This window comes from Balaenoptera acutorostrata, chromosome 2 (assembly GCF_949987535.1).
Source record: "Balaenoptera acutorostrata chromosome 2, mBalAcu1.1, whole genome shotgun sequence".
Classification (NCBI taxonomy): domain Eukaryota; kingdom Metazoa; phylum Chordata; class Mammalia; order Artiodactyla; family Balaenopteridae; genus Balaenoptera; species Balaenoptera acutorostrata.
The window spans coordinates 184,946,719-184,961,786 of NC_080065.1; the positions used below are offsets into that span (position 1 = coordinate 184,946,719).

Here is a 15,068-nt window from a genome sequence, read left to right on the forward strand (position 1 = left end):
CCAGCCTGTTGCTAAAGCTGTTCTGGGGACAAGGAAGCTGTGGGGAGGGGCAGAGCTGACCGTCAGCCATGTCAAGATCCTGTCCACCTTCAGGAGACTGGAATCTGCCGTGGGGCGGGATCCTGGGGCTCTCCGGCTGGTCTGGGCTCAAGGCGGGGCCTGCCGGGGCCTCTGGCGACGTCGCCCAGAGCGGGGCCTCGGCAGACAGCACCTGGAAGCTGTGGGCTGTGGTGACCGTGGGCACGTGGAGCAGGACCGGCCCCCCGTCCGATGGCCGCAGCCCCAGCCCGGTGTTCCGAGGCCCGCGCTGACCGTGGGCAGGGAGCTGAAAGGGTGGGAACTGGGCAGGGGTCAGCGGGGAGCCTCCGGACGGCATGGTGGGCTGGCTGGCAGGCTGGCCAGCCGGGGATGCCAAGGATTTACACGGGGGCCAGGGGGCGGAGGGGGCGGGATCCGTGTCACCGGCTCATTTCTCCCTCTTCCTGCTCTAGTCTCCGCCTCTGCGTCTGCCTTTCCTAGTCTCCCTCAGTCTTCCCCTGCGTCTCCCTATCTGCCTCTGGCCTTCTCTTTCTCAGTCTCCTTGTAAAATATTAAAATTTCAATATAACACTCTGTAAAATATTAAATATTAAATTTCTCCTCATGAAATATTAAAATGTTAAGGATAGGCTAATATCCCCCATTCATCACCATCTTCAATCCTGGGTCAGCAGGATCTTTCTAGATCCTTCTCTATATATTTAAAAGCATAGAAACATAAGATCTTCTTAATAAGGATCATCTTAAAGAAATGGTGTTACACCACGCACATGCTACACTTGTATGTCAGCCAGTCTCAGTGACCTGTCACTGCGTAACAAACATCCCCCAACATAGGGGCATAAAAATTTATTATTCCTCATGATTCTGTGGGTTGGCAGCAAAGTTCCTCTGCTGGGCTAACTCAGTGTCACCTGGGCTAACTCAGGAGGCCTCACACGGCTGCCTCTGGGCAGTGTTCCAAGAGGACAAAGGTAGAAGCTGCAGGGCTCCTTGGCATACTAAGCTCTGAATGCCACAACGTCACTCCTGCCATATTCTTACCATCAAACCAAGTCCCCAGATTCCAAGGGGTGGAGAAACAGACTCCCCCTCCTGCAAGGGAAGCTGCAGGGAATTAGTGGCTGCACAAAGAGATCTATCTACCTCTCTGTGAAAAGTTGCTTTGTATTGATATTTGGCCGGAGGAACCTGAGTTTCTCCAGCAGATCCCCCGGTGATGGGCAGCTAGGTTATTTACGGTCTTTTACAAACGAGGTCATAGTGACTCTCTAGGGTGGATACGGTTCAGTGGAACAAGCTCATCTTATCCCCCTTTCTGGGGAGTTCTGCCTGAGCCTCCAGGAGGTCAGGGTCTCCCTCTCTTGGGCCCCTGGAGCATCTTGTTCTCAGCCTCAGACTTGAACACAAAGATCTGTGCTCTTAACCAACTCCCCGCCCAACAGCAGCCCAGTGCCCGGCCACAGAGTGGGTACTGGATGACTTTTCCTGAGCTTAAGAGAGAAGGAATGGGACCTGAGAGAGGTTGGGACACTTACTCCCAGCCACACAGCAAGTGGTGGAAGGAGATTGGGGCCCCAGACTTTGTGGTCACAGAGAACTTTTGCGCTCATCGGCTGGGAAGTGAGGGGTGGGTGGAGAGCGGTCTGAAGCCTTTGAGGGCTGTAGTGATGGAGCAGAGAGGCTCCTGAGACAAGCCTTGCTTTCTGCGCAACCGAAGCTGGGAGCTGGAAAGCCAGGTGTCCTTGTCCTTCTGTCCTGGCCCCTGGCTGCCCCGGGGCTCTAACGAGGTCTGATTAGCCTCCAGGCCTCACTGCTCCCTCACCCCACCCCACCCTGGGGTCTGGACCCCTGGGCCTTCTGACCCCGATATCTGGGTCTCAGCCTTTGTGTCTCAGCCTCAGATAGGGCAAGCTGGGTGTGTGGAGAGAACAGAGGCGCCGGTGCCCAGGTTCTCGGTCCCTTCACCGTGTGTCCCCCCTGCCGGAGTCGCGGTCCCCCGGCTCTTGAACGGGCACGGGAATTGCCCCCAAGAGCAGGACGCATCGGGTTGGATGTTGGCAGTTTGGGTGCGCCCAAGTTCTCGGTCACAGCCTTCCCTGGGGCTGTGACCCCGGCTAGCCCAGGCCCCCCCGCTGCCCAGCTGCTGGGGCTGAGGCCTCCGATGAGGGAGCTGGGCGAGGCAGGGCCGCCAGCTGGCAGGGGAGTGGGGCGGGCGGGACGAGGAGCACACGGGGCTTGACTACACGGCCCCACGACTAATCCCCAGCAGCAGGGCCACAGCAGAGCTCAGACCCCCGCGATAAGCCAGCTGCTTTCAGTTTATCTGGTGGCAACGAAGGGCAGGTAGCGTGGGAGCCATCCAGCCGGGTCCCCTTGTGCGGCGGGTTCCTGTGTGTCGCCAGCCGTTGGCGGAGGGGCCCTGGTCTACAGTTCCCGCCAGGACGACTCCCACTCACTCCTGGCCCCGCTCATCCTCACATGCTCGGCGCTCCTGAGTGACAAATAGCAGACACGTGCCTGCCCTCAGCAGCCGATGCCATGGAGGCCGGGTCCTAACGAGGACACTGGGTTTAGGAAATGGGGCCAGGAGAAAGCCCTGCTTCCTGAGGACGGTCATGGGGACGTTTATGACCATGGCCCCGGAGTCGCCAGCTGAGGGGCAGAGGTGGGCTCGTCCTCTGAGCTGAGGCGGGAAGCAGGTCGGGCTAGGAGGTCGTGGGACCGGGCGGACAGCAAGGCTGCATCCAGTTTGTTCTTTGTGAGGTCGCGGCTGTGCGGTGATGTGACAAAGGACCCGGCTTCGGGGGACCACTCGGGCCGGCGTACAGAAGCACTGAAGTGACAGGGCCTGCCGCTGAGAAGGCTGGCCGGGGGCTCTGCATGGGCTGTGGCCCCAGGGGGGCTCTGGAAAGGCTCCGGCCTCCACGTCCCGTGCCCTCACCTGGACTGTGCACGCTCAGTCCCCTCCGAGCCCCCCAGCCCTGGGCCTGGACCCCAGACGGCGCGCAAACTCTGCTGGATGGGCCGCATCCCTGGGGCCCAGGTCTTGCCAGAACACCAAGGCTGAAAGCCAGAGTCCAGGGCTCCTGGACACTTGAGGTTTGCAATTTTATAAAGAAAACAAAAACATAAGCTATACAAAAAGGAAAGTTCCGTTCCTACGGGTGGCCCGAGTCCTGGGGGAGGGGCGGCCCCGGCCGCTAGGCATCTTGCTGCTGGATGAAGGGGTTGGGGATGGCCTCCATGCCGTCCTGCGGGCAGATGAGCACCACGGAGGTGCCCCTGCACACCACCAGGCCCAGCTGCCGGGTGTCCTCCGTGAGCTTGTACTGGTCATCAGGGTCTGTGGAAGAAGAGGGGCAGCAGTGAGGCGGCGTGGGCTCAGAGGCCCAGGAGGACTGGAGATGGGCCTGCGGCGGCAGGATGAGGGGGGGGCAGGCCAAGGGCCCCACTCCCAAGCCAGCTGGCAGCCTCTCCCCGAGACGGACCACGAGGCTCAGGAAGAGCTCTGGAAATAGCCGCGTGCAGCCTGTCCTCCTTCTACAATGAGGACACAGCCCGGGGGACAGCGGAGACCGAGTTCTCAGATGGGCGGCAGAGAAAAACCCCATCTGCAGAATCTCGGAAGCCCTGCGGGGCCACCATTCACCCCAGTGCCAAAGGGCTGTTTACGGTGGGGCGAGGGACCCGGGGAAGTGACGGCACGCCGAGGCAAGCTCTCCTGAGGTCACGGCGGCGAGGCCTCCATTACTGTTACTGCACGATGGCGGGTTGGGGAGGCCCGCCTTGGGGTGCGACTCCCCACTCCCAGACCCCGCAGGATGACAGCTGTCCAAGCCTGCCCCTCCCCTCCCGGAACCGCGTGCATGCGTCAGGGCCTCCGTCCCGGGGCCGTTCTGGGGGTGAGGAGGGGGCGCAGACTCAGCCAAGGAGCGAGCCAGGGCCCAGGTGGGCGCGGCCTCGGACGCGGGAAGAGCAGCCAGGCCTGCAGGGCTGCTCGGCGCGGGCCGTCTACGCGCGTGGCACACCCCAGCTCCCCGGGTTTTCCCTTCAGCCCCACGAGGTGAGGCTGTCCTTTTCCAGAAAGTCATCCGCCCAAGGAGGCCAGGCCAGGGTCCCAGCGGGGGGGGACTGTGGGCAGACTCAGCGGGAAGAGGGAAGACGAGGGCAAAGCAAGAGGCCGCACGGGGTCGCTTCCCCACAAAGAGGGCCTCTCCCTGGGGGCCCTGACGCCTCCATGCGGCCCCATTAACTCTTCACCAGCCTAACGTGCGTCTCAACACCGACAGTCCCCGAAAAGACGCCGCTTCCCTCCCAGGCCTTGCCGTCCCCTTCATGCTACGGTCAGGCTGAGCTGGAGGACTTGCTGGCTGATGGGCAAGGGCTGGCCTGACCACCATGCGAAGGGTCTGGGGACCTGGGGGGACAGGGAATAAGGGGGAGGGGGCCCTCTGTCAGCAGCTGGGGGTTAACACACAGGGACAGCAGGAGATGAGGGGGCAGGACGAGCCCCAGGGCAGCCGGCTTTCTCACGGCGGGCGCAGCATCTTTCTAGCCCTGCTGGGCATGCCTCAGCCCCAGCAGGTGCTCAGTGTTGGTGAGGAGTGGATCCGGAAAATACTCCACCTCCACCTCAGACCAAGTCCTGAGACAATGGTCTACTGAGCCTCGCCGGGACAGCGGGAGATCCAACACACCTGTCAGCCGTCCGACCCACAAGGCACCATGTTCACAGTCAGCAGCTGGGTGGCGGCGGAGCAGCTTTGGAACGAACAGTAAGGAAGGCCCGGCGAGGACGCCTCCGAGCCCCACGCGCTGCACTCACCTCTCATGTACTCGATGGTACCATCCAGCACGAGGTTGAGCAGCGGGTCAAACCCTTTCAGGATTCCACTGGCTTGTCGGAATCACCGAGAAGAGAAGAGAGACAGACAGGCGTAAGATCAACGGTCATCCTGGGCAGATGCAAGCTGTGGCCGGGTGTCAGCACGTGAGATTGGGGTGCCCCTGCCGGATGCAGGTGTGGGAGCAGCCTCTCCAGGGACGGGACAGATGGGAGACCACGGGGGGAGAAGCAAGGGAAGGGCTCCCGGACAGGGAGCAGTGACAGCAGACCCCAAAACCATCGCCACCACAACACAGTCGGCAAAATCCGCCTGCGCCTGTTTTGTAAACAGTTTAACTGGCGCCTAGCCATGCTCATTTGTTAAATGTCGCCTGTGGCTGCTTTCCTGCTGCAATGGCAGAGTGGAGTAGCCGCGACAAGAGACCGTCTGGCCGGCGCAGCTGAAAATGTTTCCTGTCTGCTGTCCTACAGAACAAGTCTACCAGCCCCGCCTGAGTGCGAGGCCCTGGCTCTCTTCCTCTCCTGCTCATCCCTCCCCTGCAGAACAAAGACCGTGAAGGCACCCACCTAATGGGGTTACGGAGAGTGACAAATCCAGTAACACATCCAGGCACTTGGCCCCAGCCGGGCAGCGAGCCTGCACCCGCGGGGCTGCCCTCCTCACCAGGACGGGGGCGCTGCAGCAGGCGGGCAGGATGCTCAGACACAGCCAGCATTCCCCCACCCACCCCCCAGTGTGGGACGGGACCCATGATGGGACGTCAGTCTGTGCTCAGGCTGCGACAGACAGACGGCTTCATGGATCTCATTAAAGTCCATGAGTCGGTCGACTTTCAGTGCATCTAAAGAGAAGCTATGCTGGGCGGGCCTGACCTGATAGGGGAGCCGTTAAAGGGATGGGCCCTTTCTGAAAAAAGAGACTTGAAAAATGAGATTTTCCTGCTGGTCTTGAAGACGTGAAGTGCAATGCTGTGGACAGAGTCCGTGGCAGGGGCAGTGAGCAGCCTCTAGGAGCCGAGGGGGTCCCTGGCCAACTCTTGGCAGAGAACGGGGACCCCAGGCTTGGAAGAGGACCCTGGGCCTGAGATGACAGGCTCTCAGAGACACTCCTTTACTGCGACCTCATCAGAGACCTGAGCCTGAGGCACCCAGAGCCTGGAACCACAGGCGCTGTGAGACAGAAACATGTGTTGTTCAAGCGTAGAAAACGAACACTAGCGCCTCGAGAAGCAAGAGCCCCATCTCTTCATACATCCCAGAGCCAGCACGGTGCCAAGTGTTTGTTAAGGTTCCAATCCTCACTGCATTGGGTACCTAGACGGGCAGGCGCTGTGTTTTTAGCCCTCTGACGCTGCCCACTCATCCACATCTCAGGGAAGGACGGGTCCAGATCACTGTCTTACAAAATAAAGAAACTGACGATCAGAAGCAGCTGAATAAGTGAAACGTTGACCGAGCTCTCACTAAGTGTCGGGAACCCTGTTAAACACGTTACCTGGGGCTTCCCTGGTGGCGCAGTGGTTAAGAATCCGCCTGCCAATGCAGGGGACACGGGTTCGAGCCCTGGTCCGGGAAGATGCCACATGTCGTAGAGCAACTAAGCCTGTGCGGCACAGCTACTGAGCCTGCGCTCAAGAGCCCGCAAGCCATAACTACTGAGCCCTCGTGCCACAACTACTGAAGCCCGTGCGCCTAGAGCCCATGCTCCACAACGAGAAGCCACCTCAATGAGAAGCCCGTGCACCGCAACGAAGACCCAATGCAGCCAAAAAATAAACAAATTTATTTAAAAAAAAAAGAAGAAAAACACGTTACCTGCTTTAAACCCTTTAATCTCAGTGCCACTACTGAAGTAGGTGGAGTTAATAACCTCTGACAAATGAGGAGACTGAGGCTCAGAGAGGGTAGCAACTTGCCCAAAGTCCCACAGCCAGTGAGCTGGGGCTGTGCAATGGGCGGCGCTCCCCGCATAACCCTGCAGCAACCTTCCTGCCGTCTTCGCATCAGACTCCAACGGCAAGTTCAGAGTTAAAGCCTCACAATAACAGCATAAAGCCGCAAACTGTGACAGGTGCTACCAGGAACTTATAACAACAGGGGCCTGACCTGGGGTGGAGGCGTGGGGGTCAGGGAAAGCTTCCCAGAGCAGTCGAGAGCTCCCTGCATTACTCAGGTACAAAACGTTCATCCCGTTACCCTGGAACAACCGTGAACAAGGAGACGAGATTTGTTTTAAACAAACCTTTAAAGCAGTTTGGTGGAAACTGACCATAGGGCCGTGGTTCGCAACTGGGGCAATTCTGCCGCCCAGGGGACGCTAGGCCATGTCTGGGACGTCACGACTAGGCGGCTCCTGGCACCGAGGGGATGGGAGCAGGACGGCCCCCAATGGAGAAAAATGCGGCCCCAATGTGAGCAGCGCCGAGCCTGAGAAACCCTCAGGTGCAGGACGACACGTGAGGAGCTGGGACAGTCGCCTGAGTGAGGCAGGACCCACAGGAAGCAGAGCCGTGAATCCCAGCCACTGTAGCTTCCAGTGAGGTCGGGGCCCCTTTGCGTGCCTCAGTTTCCCCACCTGCAAAAGGGGCGTAACCGTTCTTACCTGCCGGCGCCGTCAGGCCAGCACGGGTTGTCCAAGCCTAGCGCTTAAAGCGCAGCCCAGGCATCCGTTATCGGTACCGCCGCCCGTTACTCCTCGTGGACCGTGGAGGGGGCGGGAGGAGGGGCCTTACCTTCTCGGCCTCCCTGGAACTTCACTCGGATCGTCTTGTCGATGTACTTAGACAAGTCCAAGATGCTCTCCTTCTTTTTCTTCTCTTTGTCCTGCAGGGGAAACAGAGCTCTGTGAGGCAGGGAGCGCGGCCGGACTCCGCCCCGCCAGCCCCGCCAGCCCCGCCAGCCCCGCCAGCCCCGCCAACCCCGCCAGCCGCGCCGAACGCTCACCGCCATCTTGCCCGGCCGCTTCGTTGTGCGCAGGAGCCGCCGCCGCGCCCTTTGTACCTTGCCCCGCGCGCATGCGCGGCGGACGCAGGGCGCCTGCGCGGCGCCGTGCGCCGAGGCGTTGCTGGGAAACATCTGCCGACGCCTGAGGCTGGGACCGGGCGACATGGCGGCGGCGGCGGTGGCGCGGCTCGCGGCGGCCTTCCTCCTCCTCGCGGCCCAGGTGAGGGCGGCACCGACCCCGCCGGCCTCGCCGGCCGCGGTGCCCCGGCCCCTCGCCCCCCACCCCGGCCCCGCGCAGGACCCCGCCCGGCCCGGCCTGGGGCCAGCTTAGGGGATCCGCGCCCCGCGCGCGGGCGGCCCGCTGGCCCGGGGTTCGGTCGTGACCTTGCGGGCCTGTCCCTGGCCCGTCTCCCTTACCCGCCTGGAAGTCCTTCTCAGCCACAGCGTCACCCGCTCCCGCCCTGGCCCCTGCTGGTCCGTCTCGGGGTCTCCCACCGCCGCCGGGGACGCCCCTCTCTGGCTCCGTGGCTTTGGCCGGGGGGCTACCCCTCTCTGAACCTCAGTTTCCCCTTGAGTGCCATACTACTCCCTTTCCCCGTGGTTGTGGTAAACTGTCGAGCGCGGCACCCAGTGTCTGGTAGTGTCAGGAAACGGCCCGGAGCCCAGCCCTGGAGTGGGGTCGAATCGCCGCCCCATCTCTTGCTCCCGTGACCTTGGCAAGAGAGTTCCCCGCTTTGAGCGTCCGTTGCTCGTCTGCAAAAGGAAGATAAGTATACAGTGCAGAGTCAGCGAAATGATGTAGGGGATCACGAGCGCGCAGCATGCTACTTGTTTGTCACTAAATCTTCAGGGTCTCCAGTGCTAGGGGGGGACCGACCAGGAAATGGCTGATGTGCGTTGTCATAAGCGCATCTTTTATTTCCAAATCCTCCGTCTCCCTGCCAGGTTCCACAGATCAGGAAATGCACCCCCCCACCAACAGCCCTACAAACTGGGCCATTAACCTTGACCCTTCTGCTCCAGCGCCCCCACCTCTGCTCCAGGCGGCTGGCGTTCTCCCATGGCCACTTTTGTCCCCCTGAATCCCCAGTTCATTCTCAACACTGCAGGAGTGATCCCTTTCAAAGTGTGTCAGGTCTTGTGTCCAGATGCGAGCCTTCTGGTGGCTTCCTGGCACATTTGGGGGGCCTCTGTGATCTGGCTGTCAGGAAGCGTCCCGTTTCTCTCCAGCTCTAGTGTCTTGAAGGCACTCTGCTCGCTGGTCTCTGTTTCCCTGAATTCCCCGGTTATGTTTCTGGTCTCAGCTTAGCTGTCCCTCCCTCCCAGAAGCTCTCTGGGACGCCCCCTCCCCAGCTGCTTTGCCAGCCCCCTGTACTTCCCCCAGCCCTGTTCACTCATCTTCCCCAGCAGCCTGAGCATTTGGAGGAAGGGACTTGAAGCTCTCCGGGTATTTCAAATGAGGGCCAAGCGACAGGCAGGCGGAGATCACGGGAACACCACAGAAGGAGGGACGCAGTTGGCCTGGGAATGCTTTTCAGAAGCAGAGGTGCCTGAGGGGCGATCTGAAGGATGAGTGGGTGTTTGCCAGGTCAAGAAGGTAGAGAAGGTTGTTGCAGGTGATGGGAGCAGGGCTGGAGGTGTGAGAGCTGACGATTTTTTTTTTTAATAATAGATTTATTTATTTTAATTCTTATTGGGGTATAGTTGATTTACAATGTTGTTAGTTTCAGGCGTACAGCAAAGTGAATCTGTTATACATATACATATATCCATTCTTTTTTAGATTTTTTTCCCATGTAGGTCATTACAGAGTATTCAGAAGAATTCTCTGTGTAAACAGTAGGTCCTTATTAGTTCTCTATTTTATATATAGTAGCGTGTATGTGTCAATCCCAGTCTTTCAAGTTATTCTTCCCCCTTACCCCTCGAGAGCTGATGATTTACTTGGAGACGGTGAGAGTCCACTACAGCTGGCGTGTAGGATAATCCAGTGATTACACCTGAGGAAGGTGTCATCCCAGTGGAGGCCCTTCAGGTGCCCTTGCAGGGAAGGCCATGGAGGGAGCAGCAGTGGGAGCGGCTCCAGGCGTGTGGGGTAAAGGGCAGGCTGAACGTGTGGCCTCTCCGGGCTGGAGTCCAGGGGAGCAGACTGGGCTGGTCAGAGCCGGGTGCTGGGACGTTTGGACTTTATTCCCGGCTGGCTGAGGATTTGGAACTTTACCCTGAGTGTGGGGAGCCAAGTAGAGTGTAGAAGCGAGCGGGAGAGCACCTGGGCCAGCCAGCCCTTCCCAGGACAGAACCCTGCGTGTGGTTCTTCATGGCGCCCCAGTAAGGCCAGCTCTCCACGGGGCGGGAGGCTGCTTGCTCATGGCCCGAAACTCACTCCCTACCATTCTGTGACCCTGGGCGAGGGCTTGGACCGCCTGCCCAGTTGCTGTAAGTTGTGCACATAACAGCCCACGTGGGGCCTGTTACTCGGCAGATCTGAACACATTGGTGTTCTCCCTGCCTGCCCCCTCCACCTGCCCCTTCACCCCTCCACTGCCCCTTCACCTCTCCCACTTTCCTCCACCTGAACATCTTTCTCTAAGCTTCCTAGGTCCTAATTAGCCCCTTCTAGAATTCACCAAATCTTAGGAAGACTGCTCCCCGTCTGGACCCCTTAGCTTCTTTCAAAGTCCCGACATGGATGCTTTCACCGTCCTCTTGAAGCATAGTTTCCCTAGGAGGTCCTGAGCCCGACATGATTGTGGTGCATCGGGAAGTGGCCTGTCCTCGGTAGCCCCGGCTGTTTCTCGTCCTCCAAACTGGGATGGGCTGTGCTGTACTGGAACGGGGGGCACTCACAGCCCTGGGCCCTTTGGAGAAACTTCTCCTAGCCCTTTAAGTCCCCGGGGAGGAGACCGTATTCACGGCGAGACTGTGTTCTCGGGTGTTTGATAGAAGCCCAGGCTTATTTCTTAACAGAAAGCCAGTTGTGCACATTGTGAGGGGAGAGCTGTGAAGTGTGCCCTTGTGCTTCTCAGTGACCTTTTAAAAACAAATGCTTCTAGTCATTCCCATTTTATACAACCGACAGTTTTCACCAGCAACTCGGATCCCATAGACCAGGGGTCAGCAAACATTTTCCAAAGGGCCAGACAGTATTTGTGGCTTTTCAGGCCACATGGCCTCTGTTGTAACTCCCCGGCTCTGCAGAGAGCAGCATAGGCCCTACCCTATGTTCAGCAACCAGGCAGACATGTTGCGATAAAACTATTGACAAACACAGAAGGTGGGCCGGATTCGGCCTGGGGGTTGAGGGATCACAGAACCCCTGCAGTGGCCCAAGGTGGGGGGCAGGGCAGGGCTGACGTGGTGGGGGGCACAGGGCCGGGCACTGTACTTGGGGGCAGCCTGGTGGGGAGAACCCGGAAGAGGGGGCTCCTCGTCCTGCCTCTGGTCGAGGAAACGATGTTGGCAAGGCAGGGGTGGGTGGGTGACGACACCACGCTTCCCTCCCTCGAGCGCTGGTGGCAGTGCCCACGTGCCCTGCAAACACAGCCTCACTGAGCACACCCAGCAGCCCATTCGGCTGTCGGCACCTCGCTCCAAGCGACAAACCAAAGCGCTGGGCAGGGGCAGTGGGGGCCCCGGCTCCTCTCCACGCCGCCAGCAGAGGTGGGCCTGTGGGGAGAAGCTCCCAGAGCGGCTGGGCCCCGTTATGCGTTCACGGAGGGCCTGGCCTCCTGAGCTGGTCTGTGCCCCAGGCCTGCTGTTGGGGCCACGGGCCCTCGGGACCCCAGCTGAGTCGGAGCACCGCCGCCCACAACTTGGGAAGGCCAGGTGGGGGGGGTGGGGGTCTGTCCCCGCACAGACAGGCTACTGCCTGTTGTCACCGAGGGGTGCGGTCTCTGTCTCGGCCTCCGGGCGGTACAGAGGGACGGCCCGGGAGCCGGAGTGTGCAGAGTTGGGGTCCAGTTGGGCCCCTCCAGCTCCAAGAAGCCAAGGGGCTGGGGTGGGCCCGGGCCCCTGTGGGCGTGGTGTGGCCGGGCTCCCGGCTCAAGGCTCTCTCCAGGACCCCTCCTCCCTCGCAGGTCCCACAGCCCCGGGGAGCAGCCTAGACCTGGGCCAGACAGCGTGAGACCCGCTGGGGCCGAGGTCCTCACGGGGGCTCCGCAGCCGAGCCCGGCCTGTAGGAGGAAGCAGCCCCGGCAGGGACGCAGCGGTCCAGGCGGGAGAGGAACGAGCAGTGGGGACAGGCAGTGGGGACACTCGTGTGCGATACAACCGCAGGCAGTGGGGACACTCGTGTGCGATACTGGTTTCTCATGTAGATAAAGCCGCTCCCAGGCCCTGGCCACCCCGCTGCCCTCAACGGAGGGGCTGGAGTTCCAAGGACTCTGGGGCCTGCCCCTCTGCCTCAGTCTGAGTTCACGCTGGGAGCAAAGGCCCCGATGGCCCGTGTGCCCAGCCCGCCCCGTCCTCCACGGTCAGCCAGCTGCCCTCGACCTTGCTCCATGTCAGAGCGGGCGGGGTCCGTGTGGACTCTCTGTGGGGCCCTCCACGAGCAGCCTGCTGCCTGGAGGGCCTGGGCAGGAGGAGCTTGAGGCCTTGTCGTCCTCCTGGGAGTAGTGGGCCAGGAAGCCGGGCACTTCTGCCCGTGCCCATCGGGAGCGCTGCTCTACTTGCTCGGGACGTGCCGGGGAGGAGGTTCTCTCAGCTGCCTGGGTCCTGCTGGGGTCCTGGTGACGCCATCTGTCATGAAGCGCCCCCTGCCCAGAGCAGCCCTGCCTCTCGCACCGTCCACTTCTCGCCGCGCTTCCGAGCAGGGAAGGTCAGGGTCCTGACCCAGGGGTTCCCACTGGCCTGTGGCCTGGCAGGTGCTGGTCACGTGACCCGGGCTCCGCCACCCCCTTTCTGCCCTGAGCCTGCTGGCCTCGCTGGCGGGGGGCCTGTCGGCTGTTTTCCCGTGAGCCCGTCGGGGAGCCTGGCACCTGCTGGGGCACCGCTGACTCTCCCCGTCCCCTTCCTGCCTTATGGCAGCGGCGTGGGGCTCTCGTTCTCCCTGTAGTCCCAGGGGGACTCCCCCACTCCTGCCACTGGAGCCACAGGGAGGGGACCTGACACGGCCACTGTCAGCGCCCAGGTCTCCCTGAGGAGGCTCGGCCCTGCCCTCCTCATCGTGTCCCCCCTAAGATGTGACAGTCGTGCCCCATCTGCTGTCGGAGGGAGGGACCAGCCCAGCCGGGTCATGCTGTGGGCGGCCCCGTGCCGGCTCTCTGACTGCTGCCCCCGTCCAGGTGGACTGTGAGTACGGCATGGTTCATGTGGTGTCCGAGGCCGGGGGCCCCAAAGGCAAAGACTACTGCATCCTCTACAACCCGCAGTGGGCCCACCTGCCGCTCGACCTCAGCAAAGCGGTGAGTACCGGCCAGCGCGGGCGCCCCCTCCCGACGCAGGGTCTTGTCTGACTCAGGATCTTGTCTCGCTTGCCACCCTCCCTCCACTCCTCCCCTGGGTCTCCCGAGGGCCTCTGGAGGATGGGTCTTGCGGAAAGCCGTTGAGGATGGAGGAAGGGCCTCGGCTGGGAAACGGAGGTGGGATGGGTCCCCAGAGGAGCTCCCCGAACTCTCGGGGCCCCGGTTTCCTCGGTCATAAATGAAAGATGTCAGGGTGCTGCCGAGGGCCAGCCCCTGGCGGGGACGCCGGCCAGGCTCCCCCCCGCACCCGCCCGTGCTGGGCTGGGGCGGCTGGCGAGAGGAGTGACGGTAGCCTGGACGCTCTGCTCCCTGCTCTGGCCTCACTCCTCCCAGAGGGACTCTGGGTGCCCAGTGCCTGGCTTGGCGGGTGGAACGAAGGCCAGCGCTCCCGCCCGCGCCTTGTGCTGTTTGTGACGGGCTCGAGAGAGGCGGGGAGGGTTCCTGAGCACACGCCGCCCTGTACCCCTCCCGTCTGCCTTGTGCTCGGGGTGGGTGTGCGCACACGCTTGTGCACGTGCGTGTGTGTGCAGGGCTGAGATCCCGTGGGCTTGAGGTGAGGCTGCGTAGGGGCGGTGGTCGCTGCAGTGGCCTCCGCCGACCCGTCTCCCCGAGGACGCTGCGCGCCCTGGCTTCCCTGGAGCGGCTCACGTGAAGGCCGCCCTCCTGCAGTCTCTCCTGCAGGTGCGGGACTGGACGACCTCCGTGCTCTGCTCTCCAGCCGACCTCCCTGCCAAAGGCTTCAGTAACCAGATCCCCCTGGTGGCGCGGGGGAACTGCACCTTCTACGAGAAAGTGCGGCTGGCGCAGGGCAGCGGGGCGCGCGGGCTGCTCATCATCAGCAAGGAGACGCTGGTGCGGCTGCCGGGCCCCTCCTGGGCAGCCGGGGGCCCTGGGGGGCAGGGGCAGGGGCAGGCCAGGGGAGGCGAGGAGTCTGGTTTCCTACTTGTGGCCTTGGAGGGGCCCTGTCCCAGGGCAGTGCTGGGGTCCGACAAGGCCTGGGGCGGAGCTCTGGGCCTGCCGCCTGAGGAGCGGGTGGCGTGGGCCGCGTGCCACCCTCTCCCTCAGGCCCTTCAGGGCCGACCGGTGTCACCCAAGCCCAGGGTTGAGAGGGAAGGGGAGCTTGTCCTCCCCCAGAGGGGGGGCCGAGCCCGCGGGCTGAGCCCGCAGTCCTGCCCTCCCAGCGGTGTGGCCCTCCCACCTGGCCCCCGAGGACCCCGACACACACGCAGGACTCCTCCGCCCCCTCGGGGAGAGCTGGCACCGCGGACCGCGCCGTTGGGAGCGCTTGGCAGCCTGCCCCGCCCTGGGTGGGCCTTGCTAAAACATCCAGCCGCCCTCTCCCCCCTCCCCCAGGTCCCCCCAGGAGGCAACAAGACGCAGTACGACGAGATCGGCATTCCCGTGGCCCTACTCAGCTACAAAGACATGCTGGACATTTTCGAGGTAGGCTCGTCCCCCACCCCGTCTGCAGCTGGGCCCAGGGCCTGAGGAGACGGTGCCCGCAGTGCTGTGAACATCAGGAATGGAGACCCCGGCCCTGCCCCCGTGCCAGAGACCCTGAGCGTCACCCGCTGCTCAGGCCTGCCCGGCCCCTCGCCCGGCCCGGCCCTGTCTGACCAGAGGCCGGTGCGTCTTTGATTTGGGGAGCTGGGTCCGGAGCAGGCGAGCTGCAGCACACAGTGACGTGGGGATAGTCAGGTTCCCCACTGCAGGCTTCGCGTCTCCCCCAAGGGACCCACCGTCCGTCTCCGGGCCGCCTCCCAGGCCACGTCCAC

General features: G+C 62.1%; 2 protein-coding genes across 3 annotated transcripts in view; one reads left to right on the forward strand and one right to left on the reverse strand.

Moving 5' to 3' along the window:
- Positions 1-15,068, forward strand: part of SPPL2B (signal peptide peptidase like 2B) — a 154,526-nt gene that overhangs the window by 129,970 nt on the left and 9,488 nt on the right. For both annotated transcript variants that reach the window (XM_057539836.1, XM_057539837.1), the window contains exons 2-5: positions 7,995-8,051; positions 13,114-13,233; positions 13,963-14,145; positions 14,647-14,736. In XM_057539836.1, the coding sequence (XP_057395819.1) occupies positions 7,995-8,051; positions 13,114-13,233; positions 13,963-14,145; positions 14,647-14,736 (450 nt within the window). The remainder of the gene's footprint in view (positions 1-7,994; positions 8,052-13,113; positions 13,234-13,962; positions 14,146-14,646; positions 14,737-15,068) is intronic.
- On the reverse strand, positions 3,127-7,880 carry LSM7 (LSM7 homolog, U6 small nuclear RNA and mRNA degradation associated). The gene is made up of 4 exons (XM_057539843.1): positions 7,832-7,880; positions 7,621-7,711; positions 4,868-4,939; positions 3,127-3,385 (listed from the first exon to the last, which is right to left on the reverse strand). Exons 1-4 carry the CDS (start codon positions 7,835-7,837, stop codon positions 3,243-3,245), a joined length of 312 nt encoding a protein of 103 aa, XP_057395826.1. The 5' UTR covers positions 7,838-7,880; the 3' UTR covers positions 3,127-3,242.

Bases quoted from the DNA above. Each gene is read 5' to 3' on its own strand.
- LSM7 (XM_057539843.1), bottom strand. The intron at 4,940-7,620 runs GTAAGGCCCCTC...GATTCCGACAAG, and splicing joins GTTCCAGGGAGGCCGAGAAG to CCAGTGGAATCCTGAAAGGG. The intron at 3,386-4,867 runs GTGAGTGCAGCG...CTTCTTCCACAG, and splicing joins TACCATCGAGTACATGAGAG to ACCCTGATGACCAGTACAAG.